The 25,488-nt window shown below is 42.2% G+C and overlaps 3 protein-coding genes across 11 annotated transcripts in view; 2 read left to right on the top strand and 1 right to left on the bottom strand.

Moving 5' to 3' along the window:
- The window catches only part of LOC106562138 (SH2 domain-containing adapter protein F), a 118,485-nt gene extending 109,244 nt beyond the window's left edge, over positions 1-9,241 (top strand). For all 6 annotated transcript variants that reach the window (XM_014126783.3, XM_014126778.3, XM_014126781.3 and 3 more), the window contains one exon: positions 2,954-9,241. In XM_014126783.3, coding sequence (XP_013982258.1) covers positions 2,954-3,140 — 187 coding nt within the window. In that variant the 3' untranslated portion in view covers positions 3,141-9,241. The remainder of the gene's footprint in view (positions 1-2,953) is intronic.
- A 3,350-nt stretch (positions 9,242-12,591) lies between these two features.
- ubl7 (ubiquitin-like 7) lies at positions 12,592-18,242 on the bottom strand. 4 transcript variants are annotated; one of them, XM_014126634.3, is made up of 11 exons: positions 18,152-18,242; positions 17,456-17,636; positions 17,231-17,350; positions 17,020-17,102; positions 14,904-14,988; positions 14,747-14,804; positions 14,490-14,623; positions 14,194-14,243; positions 13,935-14,111; positions 13,703-13,825; positions 12,592-13,379 (listed from the first exon to the last, which is right to left on the bottom strand). In XM_014126634.3, the coding sequence occupies exons 2-11, from the start codon at positions 17,625-17,627 to the stop codon at positions 13,239-13,241; spliced, it is 1,143 nt and encodes a 380-aa protein (XP_013982109.1). In that variant the 5' UTR covers positions 17,628-17,636; positions 18,152-18,242; the 3' UTR covers positions 12,592-13,238. The 4 variants fall into 4 exon arrangements, with proteins under 4 accessions (XP_013982109.1, NP_001167258.1, XP_013982110.1 ...); NM_001173787.1 differs by lacking the exon at positions 18,152-18,242 and adding an exon at positions 17,963-17,970; XM_014126635.3 differs by lacking the exon at positions 18,152-18,242 and adding an exon at positions 17,868-17,958.
- Positions 18,243-19,499: 1,257 nt separating this feature from the next.
- LOC106562141 (CD276 antigen) overlaps positions 19,500-25,488 on the top strand; it is a 79,552-nt gene continuing 73,563 nt past the window's right edge. The window contains exon 1 of the mRNA XM_014126786.2: positions 19,500-19,748. The gene's annotated coding sequence lies outside the window, so the exon portion shown is untranslated. The remainder of the gene's footprint in view (positions 19,749-25,488) is intronic.

Here is a 25,488-nt window from a genome sequence, read left to right as displayed (position 1 = left end):
AGGTATGTACGGCAGGACCAAATCGGAAAGATAGGTAGGAGCAAGCCAATGTAATGCTTTGTAGGTTAGCAGTAAAACCTTGAAATCAGCCCTTGCCTTAACAGGAAGCCAGTGTAGGGAGGCTAGCACTGGAGTAATATGATCAAATTATTTGGTTCTAGTCAGGATTCTAGCAGCCGTATTTTGCACTAACTGAAGTTTATTTAGTGCTTTATCCGGGTAGCCGGAAAGTAGAGCATTGCAGTAGTCCTACCTAGAAGTAACAAAGGCATGGATTAATTTTTCTGCGTCATTTTTGGACAGAAAGTTTCTGATTTTTGCAATGTTACGTAGATGGAAAAAAGCTGTCCTTGAAACAGTCTTGATATGTTCTTCAAAAGAGAGATCAGGGTCCAGAGTAACGCCGATTATCTTCTGCTGGGTGAGTTTAGCTTCTCTGATGCCATGGATTTATTGCGTTGAAGCATCATTCATGGTGCAGTCTAATATATGTAGAGAGGTAGAGATAAACGATGATGGCTGTCAGCCTATTTCTCTGCTTGAAGGATGAGCGGGTTCAAGTGAAAGTCATAGACCCCGGTGAACAGGACACCAGACATCCAGAGTGAAATGAATCCTGATTAGACAATAAAAAGCCGCACAACCAAATAGGATAACAAACACAAAAGGCCCAGTCTTGTTAAAAATAGCCCTACATTTCTGTTATCAGACAGCAGTGAGTAGTGGTCTGTTGCACCGTTGTCTCTGAGTCTCCACGGAGCTGAAACGCGATAAGCGTAGCTAAACACTGACGGGGAAGGAAATCTTAGGGGGATTTCTAAAATGTTCCTATTGATGTGTTTAGCTTTTTAAGTGGTGTGCTTGTGTAACCCAAGGCCTGTCTCCTCAAGCTGTTGATGAATCAAACACACTTTACCTTCAGAGTGGCCTCTCCTCTCCTCTCCCAAATAGGCACCCTAATTCCCTATATAGTGCACTACTTTTGGCCTAAGCCCTAAATGGGGAACAGGGTGTAATTTGGGATGTAGGCAGTGAACAGGCTGCGTGACTAGAGATATCTGTCCTTATCTACTCCAACCAATAAACGTTGATTTGATGAACGTCCTAGTAATGACAGAGACGTATTCAACTGGAGGAGCTGGCTGGGTGATCAGGCTCAGTGATGGAGGAGGCTGAAGCTAGCTGTATTTACTTCACTATTATAGCAGCAGAGAAACCCTGCGGTCCTCTCCCTCAGCTCTCTTATAAAACGATCATCCACCTCTCCTCGCGCTCTCCTCGCTCAATCTCCCTCGTTTCTTTTACGGTCTCTGTCTCCCTCTCTCCGACTCCTCTCTCCGACTCCTCTCTCCCCCTCTCTAACCATACTTTTAGTGCAGCAACTATACATGTCAAGGCTGTGACTTGCCAGTCTTACAGCAGCAGTGTATTGAAGAGACGATATGAGAGAATTCATGTCGACTGTCCTTCATCTGCATTGGTCCTTACTAGTTTCACCGTGTCCCACTAGGGTTTTATCTCTTGGTTCATGAACTGATGAAAGATTTGACTTACAATAAGTATTTGCCTCTGATGTTTTGAGAAATGTCATTTTTAATGGTTATTGTCCCTTAATTGAACCTGTTAAATTTCTCCTTGATCCTGATGTTGATGTTCTCTCCTCTCTCTCGGCTTTGTTTCTGTTGGTCTCTTAGTGAGATAATATGGCCTCAGGCTTTTCAAATGCAATTATAAGATAACGGAAGATGCCCAGCAATTTGTGCTTTCTGCTGATAATGGACACACACACACACACACCACACACACACACACACACACACACACACACACACACACACACACACACCACACACACCACACACACACACACACACACACACACACACCACACACACACAGAGAATGGCTTAGAAAACATATTTCCATCTTTTGAATGCCATTCCCCGCTTATGGGAACAGGAAGTCATTGCAGTCCATCACTGTCTGGCTGTTATTCCACCGTTTTATTTCTGTTGACAGAAGAGGTGACACCTGCTCTGCTAAATATTGTATATATACTTTTCCTAACTGTGTAAGTCCTCCGGGTGAGCTGATTCTGCAGTAACTTGGGCATTGCACAATGCAAACAGAAGAAAAACATTCTCTGGGACCATGCTCAGTGCTTGACACTAACCTGATGCTGTGTGTTTGGCTACTTGTCGCAAAAAAGGTTTCTGATAAATGGTCTACTGAGGACTTTTCTTCTAGCCCTTCTGCCCCTCTACCTCGCTCTCTCTCTCTCTTTCACCCCTCTACCCCTCTTCCTCACTATCTCCCTCTTCCTCTCTCTCTCTCTTTCTCCCCCTCTATCTCACCATGTCCCTCATCCTCTCTCTCTCTCTTCTCTCTCTCTCTCTCTCTCTCTCTCTCTCTCTCTCTCTCTCTCTCTCTCTCTCTCTCTCTCTCTCTCTCTACATCTCTTCTCTCTCTCTCTCCTCCCTCTCCCTCTCTCTCTTTGACCTCTCCTCCTCCTCTCCCTCTCCTTGTATGTGATAAAAGACCCGTGTTACTGCCATCCTCCCTGCAGCTTCTGTCCACTGCAGCATAATGGGTTTTATACAGCCACATTTCTCATTAAGACAAGGCTCCAGAGCAGGAGATTACTTAAGAGCTGTAAAGCACACAGATCCAAGGCTCCGGCTCAGCCCTACAAATACTGTAGGGAGCACAGCCCAGGGAGCTTTTCATTTGCTCTGCATTTATTAACTGGTGTAGCTTAAGTGATTCTTCCTGGCTGCTCATTAGACTAGTAGCACTCTCTACTTACAGTATATAGGAGTGTGTACAGTATGTGACCTGGGTTCTAAACCAGCCCAACTGTACTGCATCACCTGGGAATGATCTGTCACTGTACCGCTGGGAGATAAAGCACTCAATGTTTAGAGCTGATATTGTTTTCTCTCTCTCTCTCTAGGAGCAGCCAGGGCTTCATGCACATGAAGCTGTCGAGGACGAAGGAGAACAAGTACATACTGGGTCAGAACAGCTGTCCCTTCGACAGTGTCCCTGAGATCATCCACTTCTACTCCAGCCGCAAGCTGCCCATCAAGGGGGCCGAGCACATGTCCCTGCTCTACCCCGTGGCCATCAGGACACTATAGTGACACGTCCTTCCCCAAAGGTCACACAGGGGTCAGATGCCCTCTCCTGCCACCTCCCCTGGGAAACCCTGTCGCTCTGCCTATTTCCTTCTGTTTGATTGGTCTGAAGGACAGAGTTCAAGTTGGCGGAGGAGGCAGGGATGATGAGGATAACGCAGGTCACCTGGCATCACCTACCTGATCCCAGACCTGCTATTAACTTTTTTTTTGTTGTATTTTCTACAACATTATCATTGCATCATTGACTGAAACATCATCTGCTGACAAGCATTGTTTCACTGATCCCACAGCTGCTTCCTCAACAGTACCACTTTGTACCCATCTCTTCCACACAAGACCTGTTCATATTGGATTTGGCTCCATGTTATGCTGAAAATGTCATGTTTGTTTAGTGAGGGGAACCTAAAGATTGTAATGTCCTTATAAAGGAAGCAGGGAAGGCACATTCATGTATTGAATTTGGGTTATATATGGGCACTCTACAGTGGCCGGCAAACTCAATAAACATGCACTGTGTGAATACTTTCCCCATCAGTGCATCAACAGTTTAGTGTTTAAGTGCTGTACGGTCTACAGACTGACGCCTGTCTATTCCCGGGACTGTCTTTCTGATATCCTTCACCACGGGTGTCCCATTGGTAGGTGAGTAAGTACAGCTCTGGTTTGACAGTCAGCAGACTGATAGATGGATCACTATGTTACACAGCAGTAGCACCGTTGGCTAAATGAGCCAGAGATGGGCGCCTACTTTCAAAATGGGCCAAATTACCTTCCCAATCCCCCATCGTAGAATATCTTTGCATGGGTAGAATGGAATATGCCTGCATTGTCTACCTCAGAAAATCAATTTCATTCGTGAATCTGCAGATCAATAGGTACAATGGGATTGCAGATATTGATCCAACCCCCACCATGCGACTCCGATTCCCAACAAATTGCATCTATGGTTTAAGAATATGTTTTTGCATAAACCAGTCACATGTTTCTGGTTCTTTTTTTTAAACTACATTTTACAGATCAGCATTTGTATGTATAGTCACTATGAAATTGTGTGATGTCAGTGACAAATGTTTGGTTAATGCCTTATAATGCATGGGTTGAATCAGACGGATTAGATCCGCCGATTCCTAGAGTTCTGCTTCTTTCAACGATTGTTCTGTGACTGTAATTTATTCTGGGGTAATTCTTCTTATTACAGATGTGTTACTCCTCTCTGTGAAGGCCTGCCTCGTGGCATCCGGCCCTCACTATTCTCTGCCATGTGATCGTGTTTGGCCAGAGCTTGAATACCCCGGGCCTGGCCTCATATATATATACTGTGGTGCTTCGCTATGTGTTTTAGTCAGTCCTGCTTCATGTGTCCAACTGCCTCTGTGGCCTGACTCTGAGACACTGATGAGTAATGGTGTCTCGTGACCAATGGGATTGTCAAGCCTCACATAAAGACTGTAGAAGCCCCATGGACCAATCAGAGGACTCAATTTTCCTAAATGAACTCTGACCTCCAGTCTGTCATAACCCCTCTATTTGTTCGAATTATTTAATACACACATCTCAAAATTGGTTTCTTATTCACTCTACTCTTGATTTCCTCCATTGTCTCTGTGTTCTATCCTCTCTACCCACACGACCCTGTCTTATTCAGGTACAGACCTTGAGGTTAGAGACATTGCTTGAAGCCTCTCTTTGTTCTTGGAGTTTGACTTCTCCCCTGAACTAGAGGGACAGACGTGTACTTTAATCTTATGGTTAATAAGGAGTGCTGAAGCATGCTATGCAATCCCATAGCCAGTAGGTGGCATCATTGCAGATGTGGAAATCTAAGGCTGTTATCCAATTGGCATTTCCAAAGAATTAAGAGAATTATACAAGTGTTTGCTGGAGGTGAATTGATTCTGTTGGTAAGTTAAAGGAACAAGTAAAGTAGGGTTGCATACTGAAGCAGTGGTTCCCAACCCTTTTCAGTTAATGAACCACCAACTGAATTTTGCTCTGCCCGGAGTACTCCTGAAGTACTATACACCCTCATGTGCATGTGCATTTTACCATATATGAGCACAATTTCCCTCCATTACATACAATGGCCCTCTTCGGCAACATCAGAGTTACGTCATGAAGGTGTGGGATAGTCTAATCATGACACTGACAGACAAGCTCCTAAACCTGTCATGAAGAGTCATATACTGTATGCCAGTGGTTCCCAACCATGGGTACTAGGACCCCTAGGGGTACTTGGCCTATCCACAGGGGGTACTTTAGAAGACTCATGAGACCATAGGTCTACTGGTAAAATGCACATATATATATATATATATATCATTCAAGGGTTTTTCTTTATTGTAGAATAATAATGAAGATATCAAAACTATGAAATAACACATGGAATCATGTAGGAACCAAAAAAGTGTTAAACAAATCAAAATGAATTTTTTATTCTTCAAAGTAGCCACCTTTTGCCTTGATGATAGCTTTGCACACTCTTGGCATTCTCTCAACCAGCTTCATGAGAATGCTTTTCCAACAGCCTTGAAGGAGTTCCCACATATGCTGAGCATTTGTTGGCTGCTTTTCCTTCACTCTGCGGTCCAACTCATCCCAAACCATCTTAATTGGGTTGAGGTCGGGTGATTCGGCACTCCATCACTCTCCTTGGTCAAATAACCCTTACACAGCCTGGAGATGGGTCATTTTGGGTCATTGTTCTGTTGAAAAACAAATGATCGTCCCACTAAGCACAAACCAGATGGAATGGTGTATCGCTGCAGAATGCTGTGGTAGACATGCTGGTTGTGTGCCTTGAATTCTAAATAAATCACTGACAGGGTCACCAGCAAAGCATCCCCACACCAAAACACATCCTCCATGCTTCACGGTGGGAACCACGCATGCAGATATCATCCGTTCACCTACTCTGCGTCTCACAAAGACATGGCGGATGGAACCAAAAATCTTAAATTTGGACTCATCAGACCAAAGGACAGATTTCCACCGGTCTAATATCCATTGCTTGTGTTTCTTTGCCCAAGCAAGCCTCTTATTCTTATTGGTGTCCTTTAGTAGTGGTTTCTTTGCAGCAATTCGACCATGAAGGCCTGATTCACACAGTCTCCTCTGAACAGTTGATGTTGAGATGTGTCTTTTACTTGAACTCTGTGAAGCATTTATTTGGTCTACAATCTGAAGTGCAGTTACCTCTGCTGCAGAGGATGACTTCATTAGAGTTAACTCTGGGCCTTCCTTTCCTGTGGCAGTCCTCATGAGAGCCTGTTTCATCATAGCGCTTGATGGTTTTTGAGACTGCACTTGAAGAAACGTACAAAGTTTTTGACCTTCATGTCTTAAAGTAATGATGGACTTTCATTTCTCTTTGCTTATTTGAGCTGTTCTTGCCATAATATGGACTTAGGCTTTTACCAAATAATACCACCTCTATCTTGTCACAACACAACTGATTGGCTCAAATGCATTAAGAAGGAAATACATTCCACAAATACAATTTTAACAGGGCACACCTGTTAATTGAAATGCATTTCAGGTGACTACCTCATGAAGCTGGTTGAGAGAATGCCAAGAGTGTGCAAAGCTGTCATCAAGGCAAAGGGAGGCTACTTTGAAGAATCTCAAATATATTTACTTTTTTGGTTAGTACATGATTCCAAATGTTTTATTTCATAGTTTTGATGTTTTTCACTATTATTCTACAATGTAGAAAATAGTCAAAATAAAGAAAAACCCTTGAATGGGTAGGTTTGTCCAAACGTTTGACTGGTACTGTGTATATATGTGTGTGTGTGTGTATGTGTGTGTGTGTGTGTGTGTGTGTGTGTGTGTGTGTGTGTGTGTGTGTGTGTGTGTGTGTGTGTGTGTGTGTGTGTGTGTGTGTGTGTGTGTGTGTGTGTGTGTGTACGGTGCATTCTGAAAGTATTCAGACCCCTTCCCTTTTTAAACAGTTTGTTTCAGCCTTATTTTAAAATGTATTAAATATTTTTCTACACGTCAATCCACACACAATACCCCATAATGACAAAGCGAAAAGTTTCTTCTTTTTTTAATTTTAGCAAATGTATTTAAAAAAATAATAATTATACCTCATTCACATAAGTATTCAGACCCGTTTGCTATGAGACTCAAAATTGAGCTCAGGTGCATCCTGTTTCCATTGATCATCCTTGAGATGTTTCTACAACTTGGAGTCGACCTGTGGTAAATTCAATTGATTGGACATGATTTTGAAAGGCACACACGTGTCTATGTAAGGTCCCACAGTTGACAGTGCATGTCAGAGAAAAAACCAAGCCATGAGGTCTAAGGAATTGTCTGTAGAGCTCCAAAGAAGGGATTGTGTCAAGGCACAGATCTAGGGAAGGGTACCAAACAATGTATGCAGCATTGAAGGTACCCAAGAACACAGTGGCCTCCACCATTCTTAAAAGGAACAAGTTTGGAACCACCAAGACTCCTAGAGCTGGCCGCCCGGCCAAACTGAGCAATCGGGGGAGAAGGGCCTTGGTCAGGGAGGTGACCAAGAACCTGATGGTCACTCTGACGGAGCTCCAGAGTTCCTCTGTGTAGATGGGAGAGCCTTCCGGAAGGACAACTATCTATGCAGTACTCCACCAATCAGGGCTTTGTGGCAGAGTGGCCAGGCGGAAGCCACTCCTCAGTAAAAGGCACATGACAGCCCACTTGGTGTTTGCCAAAAGGCACCTAAGACACTCAGACCACGAGAAGCAAGATTCTCTGGTCTGATAAAACCAAGATTTAACTCTTTGGCCTGAATGCCAAGCGTCACGTCTGGAGGAAACCTGGCACCATCCCCATGGTGAAGCATGGTGGTGGCATTATCATACTGTGGGGATGTTTTTCAGTGGCAGGGACTGAGAGACTAGTCAGTATCGAGGGAAATATGAACGGAGCAAAGTAGGGAGAGATCCTTGATGAAAACCTGCTCCAGAGCGTTCAGGACCTCAGACTGGGTGAAGGTTCACCTTCAAACATGACAACGACCCTAAGCACACGGCCAAGACAACGCAGGAGTGGCTTCTGGACAAGTCTCTGAATGTCCTCGAAACATCTCTGGAGAGACCTGAAAATAGCTGTGCAGTGGCGCTCCCCATCCAACCCGACAGGGCTTGAGAGGATCTGCAGAGAAAAATGGGAGAAACTCCCCAAATACCGGTGTGCCAAGCTTGTAGCGTCATACCCAAGAAGACTCGAGGCTGTAATTGCTGCCAAAGGTGCTTCTACGATGTACTGAGTAAAGGGTCTGAATATTTATGTAAATGTGATACATATATATATATATATATACACATATATATATATATATACACATATATATATATACACATATATATATATATATATATATATATATACACATATATATATATACACATATATATATATATATATATATACATATATATACATACATTTGCAAAAATGTCTAAACTTGTTTTTGCTTTGTCATTATGGGGTATGGTGTGTAGATTGATTGGTGGGAGGGTTGTAATCCAGTTTAGAATAAGGCTGTAACGTAACAAGATGTGGGAAAAGTTAAGGGGTCTAAATACTTTCCGAATGAACTATATGTCTTAAGAATGTCCCTGTGTGTTCGAGATGAAACATAAAGAAGAGGAGGATCTTTATTCAGTGCTGCTGACAAAGGCATGTTACTGTAGGCAAGGTCCCAAGTACGTTGTCCACACTGCCCAGAGGAAGACCCCTCGCCTGGCTAGAAGGAGGGAGGAAGGGAGGGGACTCTGGAAGGCAAAGGAGGAGCTTTGTCTCAATCAGCAGACTCACTCTTCACTTTGTAATGTCTCTGTGGAAACCTGAAATAGTCCTTCTCACCCTCAGAGAAGTGGTGTGTGTGTGTGCGCATTGCCATCAGCCATTGACTTACTCTGTGTCTCTCTAGCCACTCTGAGGTCAAGTGGTTTTAGTGCTTTTGTGTACATTTTCTTCCCATGTATGTATGCACTACTATAACATATCTGTACAGTCCCTCATCGCCAAATGTATATACTGAATGTATTGTATGGGGACATAGAGGCATCAAGTTTCAACCTAAATAAAGTAGAGTTTATGAGTCCAAACCCTCTGTCTGTTGGCTCTTTCTTGATGCAGCAACAAACATGTTACGAAAAAAATGATAATCCAAAAGATGTTTGGTAAATATTCCATACCGTTGTGATTACCAGTTACCATGGTAAGGGTCTATTCAATGGTAAGTGCCATAGAGCTACTCTCTGTTGGTTGATTCAAAGACGGGGTATTGCAAGAATAGTAAAAGAGGATAAAGGCACTGACGTCAACCTAGTAATGAATGGCCATCTGCTCCACACACAATCCCAACCCAGTTCTCACTGCACACCGGCCGGCCATGATATTATAGTGATTTAATTAACTAACCCAAGATCTGTACAGAGGAAATGTATTAATTGCTGTATAAGCCAAACATGGTCTGAGTCGGTCTCTAGCGTCTTTCTAGAGCATACTTAATTGATGAATTAATAAACAACTACAGGAGAGCTCTGAGAGACAGAGAACAGCGGTTCAGATTACAGAGAACACACCCTGGGCTTTGATGGTGCTAGAGAATCCTTCATTTAAACACAAGCGCACAGCGTGGCTTTTAACAAGCAGACCAGACAGCCTGGGGATTCTGACCACGTGGCTTTGATGCTCTTTCTGCACCTGAAAAGGAAGCAGTGTTAGTTAGCGTGCTCCCCTCCCCAGCTCTTCTCCTATTGCCTCCTATTGTTAGGTGGAGCTAGATCAATGTGTAAACATCCTTTCAGAGCCTCACAATGGAGCCAAGCTGGCCTATAAAGTCTGCAGTGTTTTCTATTACATACAGCTTGTATGAAGAGACAGAGGACAGACAGATGGATGTTACCACGGACAACCAAAAGCAATAAGGAGAAGGCAGGGAATGTGTGATCCACTTCCACCTCTTTTGTGAAAATGTGGAGAAATATTTTCCACACAATGTTGACATAAACCTGCAATGAACTAGTTAGTTGATACCTGAACAGGAGTGTGTTAACATACTCTCCTGAGAATCCACCCAAGGTGATTCAGGGTATTGCCGTTTTGTTTAGATTAACGTATACATCTTATTCAGATACTCTTATCGTTCTCTACCACACAGCATCTTCATGGCGGTCCATTCAGCTGCTCTGGAGAGATGTATCATTTCTAACCTTTCTCCCACTGCTGCGATATCACCCTCTCCCAGGGATTAGACAGCCACCAAGGGTTAAAACACCTGAGAGGAAATGCATCAAAGCGTCCTTTGGTGGACAAAAGAGCACCCACAGGCCTGAAAGACATGGCTTGAAAGCAGCAATGAATGCATCCATTCCACAGACAGATAGAAAAAAATGGCCCTTGTCCATCACTAACTAATTTAATATTCAGCCCAGTCATGCCTGGCAGAAAGCAATCTCAGGTAAACAGACTTGATGCTAATAACACATGAACTGCATCATTTAAAAAGACAAAAACAAAATGGGGAGACAATAAAGCAACTCTCCTCCAATTCCCTTCTGACACATGTGAGGAGGTGACCCAAAGTGAAACCTGTTATTATTCTGCTGTCTCTGGCAGTTAGATTAACTGAGCTTTTACTCTGCTTTAAATGGTCTATTATGGCTGCAAATAGTTTTTCACTGTGCAGTCATACAGTATAATGAAGTAGGACTGTCCTAATCCATCCCCTGAATCTACAGGTCAATGTTGTGTTGGACAATGTGGATAGTTCTGTCTGCTGCAGAGCAAAGCCACTATACTCAGAAACACCCAGCCACCAGTCTCTATGTCATTTATTGTCCTCCTTTTTGAATTACAGCTTCTTCCAACCAACTATGTTGTCGTAACAGTGGTTTAGATGAAAGAGAGATGGAGCAGAGTGGTGCAGAGCTTGGAGCTGCTGTACTCATGAAAGGTAATGTTCTTCTCAGGGCCATGTGAACCAGCTATGAACCTGGGTTGAGTCGCTGTGTCTGAAGTCTGCATATAGTCGGCATCCACACAGCAGCAGAATACATGAGAGAAGAGGAGCTATAATGACCTAAGACTCTGGGGGACAGGGGTAATGGGGAGAGAAAGGATGGGAGGAATGACTGTCCTCCCCTATTTCCCTGCATTTATTCTGTCCCTCTACTGTTTTAGTCAAACGTCAGTGACTCACCCGATTAAGTGCCGTTTCCTACCCAGCCAAGACATTGTCTTCATCCACAAATAACACCCTATTTGCACCCTCATCGCCCCTAGGTCCCACACAAGCCTGTTTGCATGGACAGAAGGGAGAGAGAGGTCACTATACAGCCACAGGTGTATAGTGTGACTGAACAGATCTGTCTGGACAGCACCTTCTTTCACCTCCATTTTGATGTCAGGGGGCAGACGAGGAAAGCGTTTCATCGTCTTTACATTGTCCTCCGAGTGGAGAAAATAAAGAGAAAGAACGTGCGTAACCTAAATGTAGCGCAATGACAGCCATATGTGAAGATGTGCAATGTGATTACATATCCCCATCTGAATCAGATGAATGAGTCTCCATGGCAACTTCCCTGGATGTTGTGACAGTATATTGTTGGAGGTTTGAGGATGTGATGCTGCAGTTAAGAGGATAGGTCTGACATGGCAACGACCAGCGGAATAAACAGTTTCTGTTTAATAATCACAATACCTCTACTATTGCTGTAATGCTTTTAAAGTGTTCTAACAAACAAAGAAGACCAATATATTGTCTAATTAGCCTACAGTAAGTCAATTGCTATGGTGCATCATTATTTCAATTAGCTTGAAAGGCAATCAAATGTTGTATTAACCAATTGAAGACTCAACATAATTTGAAGTTCTGAAGAGTCCAGTGAGAGACCTCACTTTGAAACTCTGTAGGAGATATTCAGAGGGAAATTGCCTGCAGGTGTACACGGCGTGCATATAAAATGGTAATGGGGACAGAAAGACACAAAGCACTGTTTGGGTGCTGCGCTCATGAAAGGGCCATTCACTGACTGAGCAGCCACATTCAACAAGACACAGTTCTAAAACTAAGCAGGGCAATTACTGAAGATTGAGAACGGTAGGGTGAGGGGGGCACACAATTTGTCCTCTTCTTCCACAGCACCCCGATGGGAGACAATGAGACAAAGCAGCACACAAAATGAGCCTGGTTGTAAAGAGCAAGCCTATTTGAATATTGAGAAAAGCCATTTGGTTGTAGCAACCGTGTTCAGCTCAGACACAATAACATCTGAATGGATGGTACTTAGAATGGATACAAGGTTATCCTTCTACAGTACAATGTTTGCGTAATGTCAGCTGTTAAAAGAGTAAAAATGTAATAAATCTCATACATGTTGGATGAGGTTATATTTTTATCAAACCACAAAATAGTCTAATACTGGTATTTACATTTACTCTCAAACAACCATTACATTATGTATGTGTTTATTGATCTGGCAGCCCAACTGAACCAGTTTCAGAATCCGTTCAAACATTAGCTAGCCATATTTGTCAAATTTCTACTCCTTATTTCTCTATTGAATGGAATTGCAAAGGAACTATGGTAAGTGGTTATACATTGCCACCTAGTGTACAACTGTATGAATCACAATTAGACTCAAGGGGTAGTCTCAACACTGCTTTCTTCCAATGCATATTTTACAGCAGATCTGAGTCAATGTTAGCGTCTGAAACAAAATGAAGATTTCTGGTAGAACACAGCCCTCTTTGATTATGTATATATTAACACAGCGATGAGTTTAAAGCCTTCAGGGGCTAGCACCAAACCTCCTTTAAATGGCTGGCAAAACATTTCTTCTTTTTGTTTTTGACTTGTAATAAAGATAAACATGTACCTTATCTACCCCTGAATCTGACTGACTCATTTAAAGGTTGTTCCATTTAGGCTGTGTATGAAAGGGTAGAGGAGTAGTAATGAGGTCTTCATGTCTGAAGCATTGTGTCCATGTAAGTGTCCATATCACAGCCCAATGTCAGAACGACCAGAGCCATCAGCTTGGGCCTGTGTAGAGACGTTTCCCCTTGCACTCTCCTCTCTCAGGGCCCTGGCTTGGCTCAGAGTCCTGGCCCTCCAGCGAAGATGAGCTCCAGAGCTGACTGGATGTCCCCGTCTGTAGCCTGCAGCGCCCGTAACATCAGCTCCTCATCCTGGATCCCCATGTCTCTCAGCTGCTGCAGCTGGGACTGCCAACGCCCCTATAAGACAGTAAAACAAAGCTAGCCTTAAAACTACTGGCAAACAGACCAAAATACAAAGTCAGAGACATTGAAGCTTAGGCCGTCATTACTCCAGCTAGAGAGAAACCAAATAGAAACGCAGCGAGTGCCATTGCTCCAGGCAGTATGATTAAGAGCACAGCTTCTATCCACAGTGTTGTCCTTTAAAGGTCGAGACCTGTGGATCTGGTCTGTCCTCGCGGCTCATGTAGCACAGTGAGAGGAGAGAGTGAGAGGAAAGGAGGAGAGGGAAAGGAGAGAATGAGAGAGTAGAGGAGATGAGGAAAGGAGAAGGGACTGACCTGGAGAGAGGACATGCTGGACATGCTGGAGGCCTGCAGAGCCTGCTGCAGTGCCTGGCTGAAAAGGTCATTGCTGACAGGAGTCCCTGCTGGCGTGGGAGGCACTCCAGATGAGGTGTCCTGCTGCAACACAGAACAAAGGGCACGCAGTTAGAAGGGCAAGTGTCTGCTCTGTGTCACTGGTAGAGGAGTGGGTTTGTGTGTTGAGGGAGGATGATGGGCCATTCTTTACCTGAGCCCCTGCTATGGGAGTAACAGCACTGCTCTCAGGAGTACTGGCCAGGGCCAGGGCAGTGGCCAGCTCACTCTGTGTTATGGGTCGAGGGCCTGTAGCTCCACTATGGCCAAGGGACACAGGCCGCATTCCTGCTGGGCCCCCGGTTCGGTTGGATGGGCCTGCCTGATTGCCCTAGTTACACAAATAGCAACGGTGTTAGCTATACTCCATCTATATTTACATTTTAAATCTCAATCCAGCTAGATTGACTCACCGATTGGAAATCTTCATCGTCATCAGACATGCCCTCAAACATAAACCCTCCTGCAGACAAGACAACGCAAACATCATACATGTTCCAGTCTTAGTGATGGTGAGTGACAGACCGATGTGGCCATCACTGGGTCGTGTTCAGTAGGGACTAAACGTTTTGAAAAAGAATGAAACAGGGAGGTGCTACCTGAACCTTGTCCAATAAGAACAGAGATTTTTGTTTTCCGTTGCAAACCATTTTTCTATGGTCTAACCTATTGAACACGACCCTGTAGTGTCCACCAGTGTGATACTCACCTGGCATGTCACTGTAGGAGCTGGAGGAAACGTTGCGGGAGGAGCCAGCGCTGGACTGAGCAGGCATGCTGCCAGCCACTGAGTGGAGGACTAGGATGATGGCATTGACCAGGGCTGGGTGAGAACTGATCAACCTACAAGGCAAAACGTTTAAAACCTTTGTATTATCCCTAATGTCACAAATCCACAGTATAGTTACTCATTCACAACATGGTATGACAATGTCATTCTACAGTATAAGGAACAAAAACACTTACACATCCAGCATGTTAGGGTCTGTGAATTGCACAAATAGATCTTTGTCTTGGAGCACTCCTGAAAGATTCAGAAGAATAGCATTGTAATGCATAACCTCCTTGGTGACATGGTTAGGATGATGTTATGTCATAACGGGCAGGGCTAATCAGTACTTGCCTAGTGCTACCGGGTCAGATCTCAGCCCTGGCGTGGCCACAATGATCTGATCTAGAGACTCCTTATTAGTCAGCATCTTAAACACCTGGGGAAGCAAATTAAGTTATATACAGTGGGGTTCGAAATGATTGACACCCTTGATAAAGAAGAGCAATAATGACTGTAGAAAATAAATCATTAAAATACTGAGCTAGTGTATGCTAAATAAAAATTGGGAAATTATATTGTTTTATACTAATACAATTGCCCAGATAAACATATTTTTATTTAACAAGTAACAGTCATGAATAATGATGAGTGAGATTTACAGAGAGTCAAAGATCTTACCCCCAAGACATGCTAACCTCCGCTGTTATTGGTAATAGTGAGAGGTTAGCATGTTTTAGAGGTAGGATCTTTGACCCTATGTAACTTTGTCACACATAATTATTCACAATTCATTCAGGATTATCTGTAATCCTGATATAATCCACATTAATGTAGAAGTGTTTAGAAACATATTCTATTCTTATTTACAATTAAAAAGTGACTCCACTGACACAATACATTATTTACCATTCATTTCAATTGGGCACAAAATAATCTGAAACACAACCAAAACAAACTGCAAATGCATCCAACCCGTTTGTAGAGTCACAAGCTTGATGTAGTCATTGTGAGCTAGGAATATCGGACCAAATACTACACTTTTGACTACTTCATTTATAATAATTTTTAGGGGTGTCAATAATTTTGACCACTACATTTTTGAGAAAAAAAGTACTACTAATTAAACAAAGTATCTTTCTTTGACCAATTGTATTAGTATAAAATAATATAACTTTCCCATTCTTTTGAGCATAAAATATAGCTCAGTATTTGAATTATTTATACTGAACAAAAATATAAACCCAACATGCAACAATTTCAAAGATTTTACTGAGTTACAGTTCATATAAGGAAATCAGTCAATTGAAATAAACTCATTAGGCTCTAATCTATGGATTTCATATGACTGGGAATACAGATATGTTTATGTCGGTCACAGATACCTTAAAAAAAGGGTAGGGGCTTGGCTCAGAAAACCAGTCAGTATCTAGTGTGATCACAATTTGCCTCATGCAGCGTAACACAGAGTTGATCAGGCTGGATATTGGCGGGAACTGGAACACGCTGTCGTACACGTCGATCGAGAGTATCCCAAACATGCTCAATGGGTAACATGTCTGGTGAGTATGCAGGCCATGGAAGAACTGGGACAATTTCAGCTTTCAGAAATTTTGTACAGATCCTTACGACATGGGGCTGTGCATTATCATGCTGAAACATGAAGTGATGGCAGCAGATAATTGGCACGCCAATGGGCCTCAGGATCTCATCACGTATCTCTGTGCATTCAAATTGCCATCGATAAAATGCAATTGTGTTTGTTATCTGTAGCGAATGCCTGCCCATAGCATAACCCAACGCCACCATGGGGCACTCTGTTCACAATGTAGACAAACTGCCTGCCCACATAACGCCATACACATGGTCTGCGGTTGTGAGGCCAGTTGGACATACTGCCAAATTCTCTAAAAAGACATTGAGGCAGTTGATGGTAGAGAAATCAACATTAAAATTCTATAGCAACAGTTCTGGTGGACATACCTGCAGTCAGTATTCCAATTGCATGCTCCCTCAAAACTTGAGATATCTGTGGGATTGTGTTGTGTGACAAAACTGCACATTTTAGAGTGGGCTTTTATTGTCCACAGCACAAGGTGCACCTGTGTTATGATCATGCTGTTTAATCATCTTCTTAATATGCCACACCTGTCAAGAGGACAGATTATCTTGGCAAAGGAGAAATGCTCACTAACAGGGATGTAAACAAATGTGTGCACAAAATTTGAGGAATAAGCTTTTTGTGCATATGGAACATTTCTGGGATCTTTTATTTCAGCTCATGAAACACGGGACCAACACTTTACATGTTGTGTTTATATTTTTGTTCAGTGTATTTTATACATTCATTTTTGCTAATCTTTATCAAGGTTGTCAATCATTTTGGACCCCACTGTAACTGATATAATAGGATTTCTGATAAAGACATCTGTCTACATTTTCATTCTCAAAACCATAACAATGTTATTACCGAGTCTCTGTAGGTGGAGTTGGAGTGGAGGGCTGCCTGCAGCACACGAAACTCCCTGGCTGCAGTCGTCCTGTTCACTGGCTCTACAGACAAAGAGAGAAAGACAGGAGAGATACATTACTATGGTTCTTTGTAGAAGTAACCTTATAAAAAGAAACTTCTAGTGACATGGCGCTTCTAAGAGGGTTCGAGTTAGTCTGCCAAAACCCACCTGGATTGATCTCTGGTTCAGGCCAGGTCCTTTTGAGGATGTGCAGGGTGGAGCCAGGCTGGATCCCACATGAGTCTAAAGTCAGGTCATCCTTCAACTTGCGACCACAGTGTACCAGCTCTGACATATTAAATACACATAAAAATGTAGACACAAATCATAAATACAGCACATTACTTAGCTACGTTAGTTGACATGTGAGTTGTTCACCTATGCAATGCAAACCTATGAGTTCGGGGTCCGGTAGGGAATCAGGGAGCTGTGCTGCAACGAGCTGTTTCAGAGTAGAGACTCGGTACCCGCCGGGAGACACGTCTCCAGGCATCGTCTCAGGGAAGTGGAAGGTGGATTTGGGCTGATCCACCAGCTTCAATGACAGGTGCCACTCCGACATCATGAGATGTTGCTAGACAGGAACAAGTTACAACGATAATCTACATTGGTAACAGCCCCACATTCACGAATCTAAAACTCGCTAAAGTTTGGAAAAGTAACGTTAGATTACTAATCTTCTGATATGCACAGCTAACGTTACAGTTAGCTATTAGCCACTAAGCTAGCAGGCTAGCTATCGCTGCTATAATGCCACTAACATTAGGCATTAACATTTTTAGCAAGTAAAGACCGTTAAGATTACGTTTTCAAAAATAACGTTTGTATGGCAGCAACTAAAACGTATTAAATCCAGGAATGACACATGAAACTCAATGCAAAATTGTACTGCAGACTCACGATTTGCTTTGTTAAAACGATGTTATGTCCGTGTTTAGTCACGTGGTCCACAATCACGCTGACCAAGGCGGAAGTAATGGAATATACATGATGGTAATAATGTATAATTCATTTGCTATCACGGTCCTTGCTGAAGCAAAATGTAACAACTGCAACGTAGATGTAGCAAATCTAACCCAATTACTTTACCTTTTCTACAGCAATTTGAAGATACTCCACACCCCTTGTTGCACATTTGGTCAGTTATTGGGCCGCAGAGCCTACTTTCCAACTTTTCTGTGCCATTATCAAATTATTTTAACCCTCAAACTACCAACATATTTTACATGATTATTACCAGCTGGAGTCCTTTTGCCCCAAAGATGAAACAAAAAAAACCTGAACGTATTTAGACTTTTATCAAAACATAATTTGAAATCTAAATGTTCCTTGTTGTTGTTAGGATTTAACAATTAAATATGATATTGAAAACGAAAATAACAATTTGTAAGGTATTGGACTCTAAGGTCTTGTCAGAGGGGTGCGAAGCATCAGGAGTCAGACAGGATTCAGATGCGAGATTGTGTTATTCATTTAGGTGCAGAAGGGTTCATTATTTGGATACAGGATTATTTCTCACACAGCTGTGTTCAGCAGAGCCCATCAAATCAAAATCATATTGGTCACATACACATGGTTAGCAGTGTAAATGTAAAACCAACTCTCTTTGTTTTAAAGACATTTTTTTTTAATCCATTATTTTACCAGGTGAGTTGACTGAGAACACATTCTCATTTGCAGCAACAACCTGGGGGAATAGTTATGAGCCAATTGGAAACTGGGGATTATTAGGTGACCCTGATGGTTTGAGGGCCAGATTGGGAATTTAACCAGGACACCAGGGTTAACACCCCTACTCTTACAATAGGCGACTTGGGATCTTTAATGACCTCAGAGAGTCAGGACACCCATTTAACATCCCATCTGAAAGACAGCACCCTACACAGGGCAATGTCCCCAATCACTGCCATGGGGCATTGGGATATTTAAAAATTTTTAGACCAGAGGAAAGAGTGCCTCCTACTGGCCCTCCAACACCACTTCCATCAGCATCTGGTCTCCCATCCAGCAACTGATCAGGACCAACCCTGCTTAGTTTCAGATGCAAGCCAGTAGTGGGATGCAGGGTGGTATGCTGCTGGCTATTTATTGCAAACTTCCAGTTCAACAATGGCATCTAGTTCATACAACACTATTGCCTATCCAGTTTATTTTCATCAAAGCATATGACCCTTCATCAGACAAAAATGTGTAATCAAGGTATTACACGTATTATTATTAGCATTAGTATATTCAAAATTATAAAGTTGTGTATGAAGAATTTGAGATGTACAAAACATGATAGAATATGTAAATTGACGAGCACCACATGTGTTTAATATACTGTATGCTTGCCTTCAACATAAAGGGTTAAATAAAGATGAAAATAAAAAATAAAGGGTTAACATTACCCAGCTGGTGGGGGTCGGGGGGCAAACGCGTGACATCATACTGGACAAAGCACCGTATGGGAGTGGTTTCTTAGAATCGAATGAATCCTCCTGAAAGTAACGTTTTTCAATTCCTGTAGCGGAACTATTACTTTCTCAAGTCAAAAGGGTTCATTGGAACACTATTAGCGCTTATTTTGTCGGATATCCCAAAGAGGGTATACAAAACTCAACAGAATAAGATCATATGCGATTTTGTGTAACAAATCACTGACGCTGGATGGTTGGTGATTCATAAGTTGCGTTCCCCAAACATGGTAAGTTTTTACATAATTTTTTATTTACATTAGTCAAAGAAAATTACATGAAACGTGGTGTAGTAACCATGTAATAACGCGTCGTTTCGATTTTCTGTTGATTTTGAGAATGAGACGCGAACATTTCGTATTGCTTGCAGATGTAAGCAACAGCTGGAGTGAATGAAGCAGAAACGCTGCATGATTGGATATACGGCTACTACTGCATCTTATTCGAACAAAAGACAATAGGCTCGTTTAAGAAACTCATTAACAATAAATACACTGTAAAGTAACTTCGATGTAAGTCTCAGTAAGTTAATGTCCCAATTGTGGTTTTTGTTTATCACATTTTACCAAAGCTTACCACTTTTACCATTTTACCACTTAGCTAGCCCGCCCCCCCCCCCCCCGACAATAAATTGGAACAACCATTCAGTCAATATATAGCTGTCCATAAGCCATACGTACTCCAAACCAGTGGCGGTCGCTGCTGTTTAAGATTAGGGAGGACAATTATTTTTTATGAGTATGGTCTTATTTCTATTACAGAATACTGGATGACTGTCATTCATCTTCCATTCAATCAGCTCAATGTAACATCGATAAGTTTAGGCTACTACGTTATACTGAAATTTTCCCTATACCCATTGTGAGGTTGCTACAACCTAGCCTATGAATGAAAGTTTATAACGTAGGTGCACAAGTCGAGAGACAAATTAGAGTAATCAAGGTGACAGTGACACATTCAATACCGCCTTGCACACTCTTGCCTGCAACTAGCTGATCTAGGGTGTAACCATTAGTCCAAACAGTTGCAAACAACAGTTTTTATTGGACAAATTCAGGTAGGTTTATCCCCATTTCGTTCTGCTTGCTTCCATCTCTCACTTTCTCTCTGATGCTTCTCCTTAATTTTTGAAGAAATTAATTTGTTCAAAAACTGTTCAACTATTGTCTTTATCTCTCTCTTTGAGTCAACTACTCACCACACTCACCTACTCACCACGGTAGCTTATGCTTTCAGTAATAGATTTATTCTCTGATCCTTTGATTGAGTAGACAACATGTCATGTCTGCAAGAACTCTGATAGGTTGGAGGGCATCCTCCGCAAGTTGTCATAATTACTGTGTAAGTCTATGGAAGGGGTTGAGAACTTTAAGCCTCCTAGGTTTTGTAATGAATTCAATGTGAATGTACCCAGAGGAGGATGGAAATTAGCTGTCCTCCGGCTACACCATGGTGCTACCCTACAGAGTGCTGTTGAGGCTATTGTAGACCTTCATTGCAAAACAGTGTTTTAATCAGTTATTTGGTAACTTGAATATATTTAGTATAGTTTTATCTAAAAATGTTTTTTTTTTTTATGTTTCACTATTTGTATTTATCTGAAATTCACTGAGTAGGATGGACCTCCCCTTCCTCCTCTGAGGAGCATCCACTGCTCAGAACTTAATTATAGGCTGTAAAGCTTGATAATAACATGGTTGTCTTGCTTTTAGACAAAAGACTGCTCACTGGGCAGACACAGGTTGAATCAACTTTGTTTCCACGTCATTTCAATGAAATTGTGTTGAACCAACGTGGAATAGACATTGAATTGACATCTGTGCCCAGTGGGTGGTCTCCTATTTGTTGGAACCGCTGTGGTTGGAACTTGGAACACATAGCAGCCTTACCCCATCACAGAGATGGGAGGGGAAAAACATGTTCAGGCCCAGGACAACATAGGGTAAACAACCTGGGTGATTATAAAGTATGATAAGGTCTTCTAGAACAGTGGTTCTTAAACTGTGGGGCGTGCCTTTTTAATGAACTTAGTCCGGCTTTCAACTTACTCCTCAGTCAGCACTTTTCCTCTTATCATGTCAGTCATTGCAGACCTTAGAGAGCTATTTATAACTTGTTAGAAATGTCCAGAATAACTCGCGGTGATGCTGGAAGGGGGGCCTCCCTGGACTTGGTTTTATCAAATAAAAGTGAATTCAACAAGCCAATGTAATGCCATTGTTGTTTTACCGAGGGTTACAATGCCATTATAATTTCTTGACCCATATCTCAATGTCTCAACTTCTATATAAGGCATTGCTTTTTATTTCTCCTTGAGGGTAGAGTTAGTTTCATGGTGTCAGCTGCTGTTTATGTTATGCTATTATTCTGAGCTCCATACGGCATTGGAGGACTGGGCTTCAGAACCACTGGTCTGATGATGCCTATCATATAACTGTCAGAGAAGAGCAGCTGGGCTTTCTTGGCAGGTACAGCATCCTGGAGGGATACAATAGTCTTTGATACTAAGCTGGCTAGAGAGGAAATTATAACCGACGTTGGGGAAAGACAAGAGAAATACTTCATACTTAAAATGGAGGGAAAAGCATTAGCAATATCAGACTTTTCCAGCAAACACCTTACGTTTAGGTAATACCATTTGTGTACGTGATACCACAAGCTATAAATCCACAACAAATGTAAATGGATCTGCTGAGTGAAGACAGAGTACAGATTATTGTACTCATGAGTGTGCTGAAATAATTCCTGCCTTATGTCTAAGGCTGCAGGTGTGGTCAAATGAGTTTGATCTGACCTCTGACATTAAGCTGGACAAAATAAGCTGGGTAGTGCAGGGAGAGAGGAAAAAGTTACCAGTCCTGGTGGAGAAGGTAGACAGGGGGAAGGGAAATAACGTTGAGTAATTCAATATAAAAAATGGGAATGCTTCCTGCTTTCCTGTCTGTCCACAAGGGACACAGACAGCCTCGACAGACAGTGGCTTTCGCACTGCGTACCAGTCGTACTCAAGAATATCTGAGTTCATATGGGCTGAGCTATGTGAAACTGAATTAAACAGGAACTTAACAATGTGTCAGGAAATCTGACTTGTGACTATGAAGAACTCTTAGGTATGTCATCTGTCTATGTCGTAATGTTTTCTATTTCATGCCATGCGGGTATGTTATGACACATACAATGCATCAGCCTTGCCATGAATATCTTGAAGCCAGTGAGCAGGACAAATATTTCTAGATCGCGAGCTTCCTAGTCCCTAGTCCTAGCATGCTAAATGAATTATGGGCAGGCTGGCTGCTGCTGCCTGCTGGACAGCTGTCCAGACCAGAGGGAGACAGACAGTCCTATTATGGAAGTAGCTTTGTGTGGAAGTTACCTTTCTACCCACATCCTTTCTTTCTGCTGAGCTCATCTGGAGACTTCATGGAAAGTCTTTCATCATAGGGTTTCATCTAAGCCACAGAAGGAAGCTGATGACCATTGCAGTGTTGATGTGACTCAGAACATTTGGCAATGTACAAACCTGGATAGTTGGAAACTGTTTGTAATTCATTTATGACAAACACATTTAGTTCTCTAACTGTAAGAAGTAGGCTATGTTTACGTTGGTTATGATTGACTATTTGGTGGGGATCTATTTTGTTCTATCTCAGTAACGTTGTTTATAGCAGTGCAAACCGACGTGAGTGTCGGAGGCTTCTACTTTTCATTTCTGTGAACAGACCAATCTGGTCACCATAGCTGAAGACTGCGTTAACCATACCTCTTAGTGTGCCACTCCCTTTTGTGCTGTCTGCTTATGTTGTAGCCTGCCTAGCCTACCCACAAGCCACCTGATACCATGCCGTCATGTTGACCCCAGTTGGCATTACCCATTATAGTCCTTATCCTTCCCTCACAGCCTCTCTCTCTCTGTAGGGTATGCTAGCTGTGTCAGGATTCAGGAAGGGAGGGAGAGAGAATAGTGGGCAGGAGAGGGCATGAGTGTTGAGGGAGAATACAGTACAGGATATACTGTATGCCAAAGGGAAATGAGGAGTACAGTAACAGAGCGGAAACAGATCTCTGTTTTCCTGGCACAATATGCAATATAATAACTATACACATAATTCAATTGTAGACAGTATTCTTGTAGACTGTATTATTTTAATCATAGTCAGTATCATCCAGTCTTTTAGGTCTGTGCTATTATAGTATACTGGATAGTTTTAGTATTTTATTTTAATATTGCATGTACTTTCAGGGGTTATATAGGAGCATTTCACTAGTTGGTCAGTGTCCACCCCTCCCGTCTATGTACAGTATCCCCAAAACGTTTATATTCACATGATTGTTGTGCCCCTGCTGTCATTTTATAGTGTTTATTCTCATTTTCCTTACCCAATTTTGTGTGGGTCATGGGTAGTGTACACACACACAATCCAGGGTTTCCGTTATGAAAACGTGGCGCCGGAAATTTGACCTGCAGCATTTTAATTTACCGGACATTTGAGACATTTACCTGGCCCATATGCATTTGATGTTAAACCTGATTAGGGCGTCCACCCACGGTGGTCAGAATGACACAAATCACATTTAGATTACGGAATTTAATCTTAACAGAACATGCAAGTCGAGGATGCAATGACGTGTGTCCTTCTATCGCACGCTTTGAAGATGTTAGAATTACTGTCCACATGTACTTTTCCTCAGCCAACAACACGAGTAACGAACCGCCATAACACAAGCCTATGCATAGTCGGCGCATGAGTTTCAAGTTTGGGGAAGCAAATTTTCACCATAAAGCATTCCATGCAAACTTATGTAAGATAGTTTACTATTCGAAATGTGATGAGTAGATTGGATTAGAGGTCTGTCACGTCCTGACCAGTAATAGGGGTTATTTGTTATTGTAGTTTGGTCAGGACGGGGCAGGGGGTATTTGTTTTATGTGGTTCGGGGGCTATGTGTATGTAGAGGGGTGTTGTATTTATGTGTTCTGGGGTTTTTGGTGTATGTTCTTGCTTTGGTATTCTAGGATTCTAGGTTGTGTATTTCTTTGTTGGCCTGGTGTGGCTCTCAATCAGGAACAGCTGTACATCGTTGTTTCTGATTGAGAGTCATACTTAGGGAGATTGTTTTCACCTGTCCCTTTGTGGGTAGTTGTATTCTGTTTTGTGTTCTTCACCTGACGGAACTGTCAGTGTCGTTTTCATATTGTATACTTGTTTTGTTTCACCTTCTTCAATAATTAAAAATAAGATGAGTATACATTTTCCTGTTGCGTCTTGGTCCTCCACACACGACACCCGTTACAGGTCGACCGATTATGATTTTTCAACGCCAATACCGATTATTGGAGGACCAAAAAAACCGATACCGATTAATCGGCCATTTTTTAAATGTATTTTTATTTTTTATTTATTTGTAATAATGACAATTACAACAATACTGAATGAACACTTATTTTAACTTAATATAATACATCAATAAAATCAATTTAGCCTCAAATAAATAATGAAACATGTTCAATTTGGTTTAAATAATGCAAAACAAAGTGTTGGAGAAGAAAGTAAAAGTGCAATGTGTGCCTTGTAAGAAAGCTAACGTTTAAGTGCCTTGCTCAGAACATGGGAACATATGAAAGCTGGTGGTTCCTTTTAACATGAGTCTTCAATATTCCCAGGTAAGAAGTTTTAGGTTGTAGTTATTATAGGAATTATAGGACTATTTCTCTCTATACCATTTGAATTTCATTTACCTTTGTCTATTGGATGTTCTTATAGGCACTTTAGTATTGCCAGTGTAACAGTATAGCTTCCGTCCCTCTCCTCGCTCCTACCTGGGCTCGAACCAGGAACACATCGACGACAGCCACCCTCGAAGCAGCGTTACCCATGCAGAGCAAGGGGAACAACCACTCCCAAGTCTCAGAGCGAGTGACGTTTGAAACGCTATTAGCGCGCACCCGCTAACTAGCTAGCCATTTCACAT

The sequence above is a fragment of the Salmo salar genome, chromosome 11, assembly GCF_965601325.2.
Source record: "Salmo salar chromosome 11, fSalSal1, whole genome shotgun sequence".
In the NCBI taxonomy this organism is placed as follows: Eukaryota; Metazoa; Chordata; class Actinopteri; order Salmoniformes; family Salmonidae; genus Salmo; species Salmo salar.
This window is presented reverse-complemented; position numbering and strand designations above follow the sequence as displayed.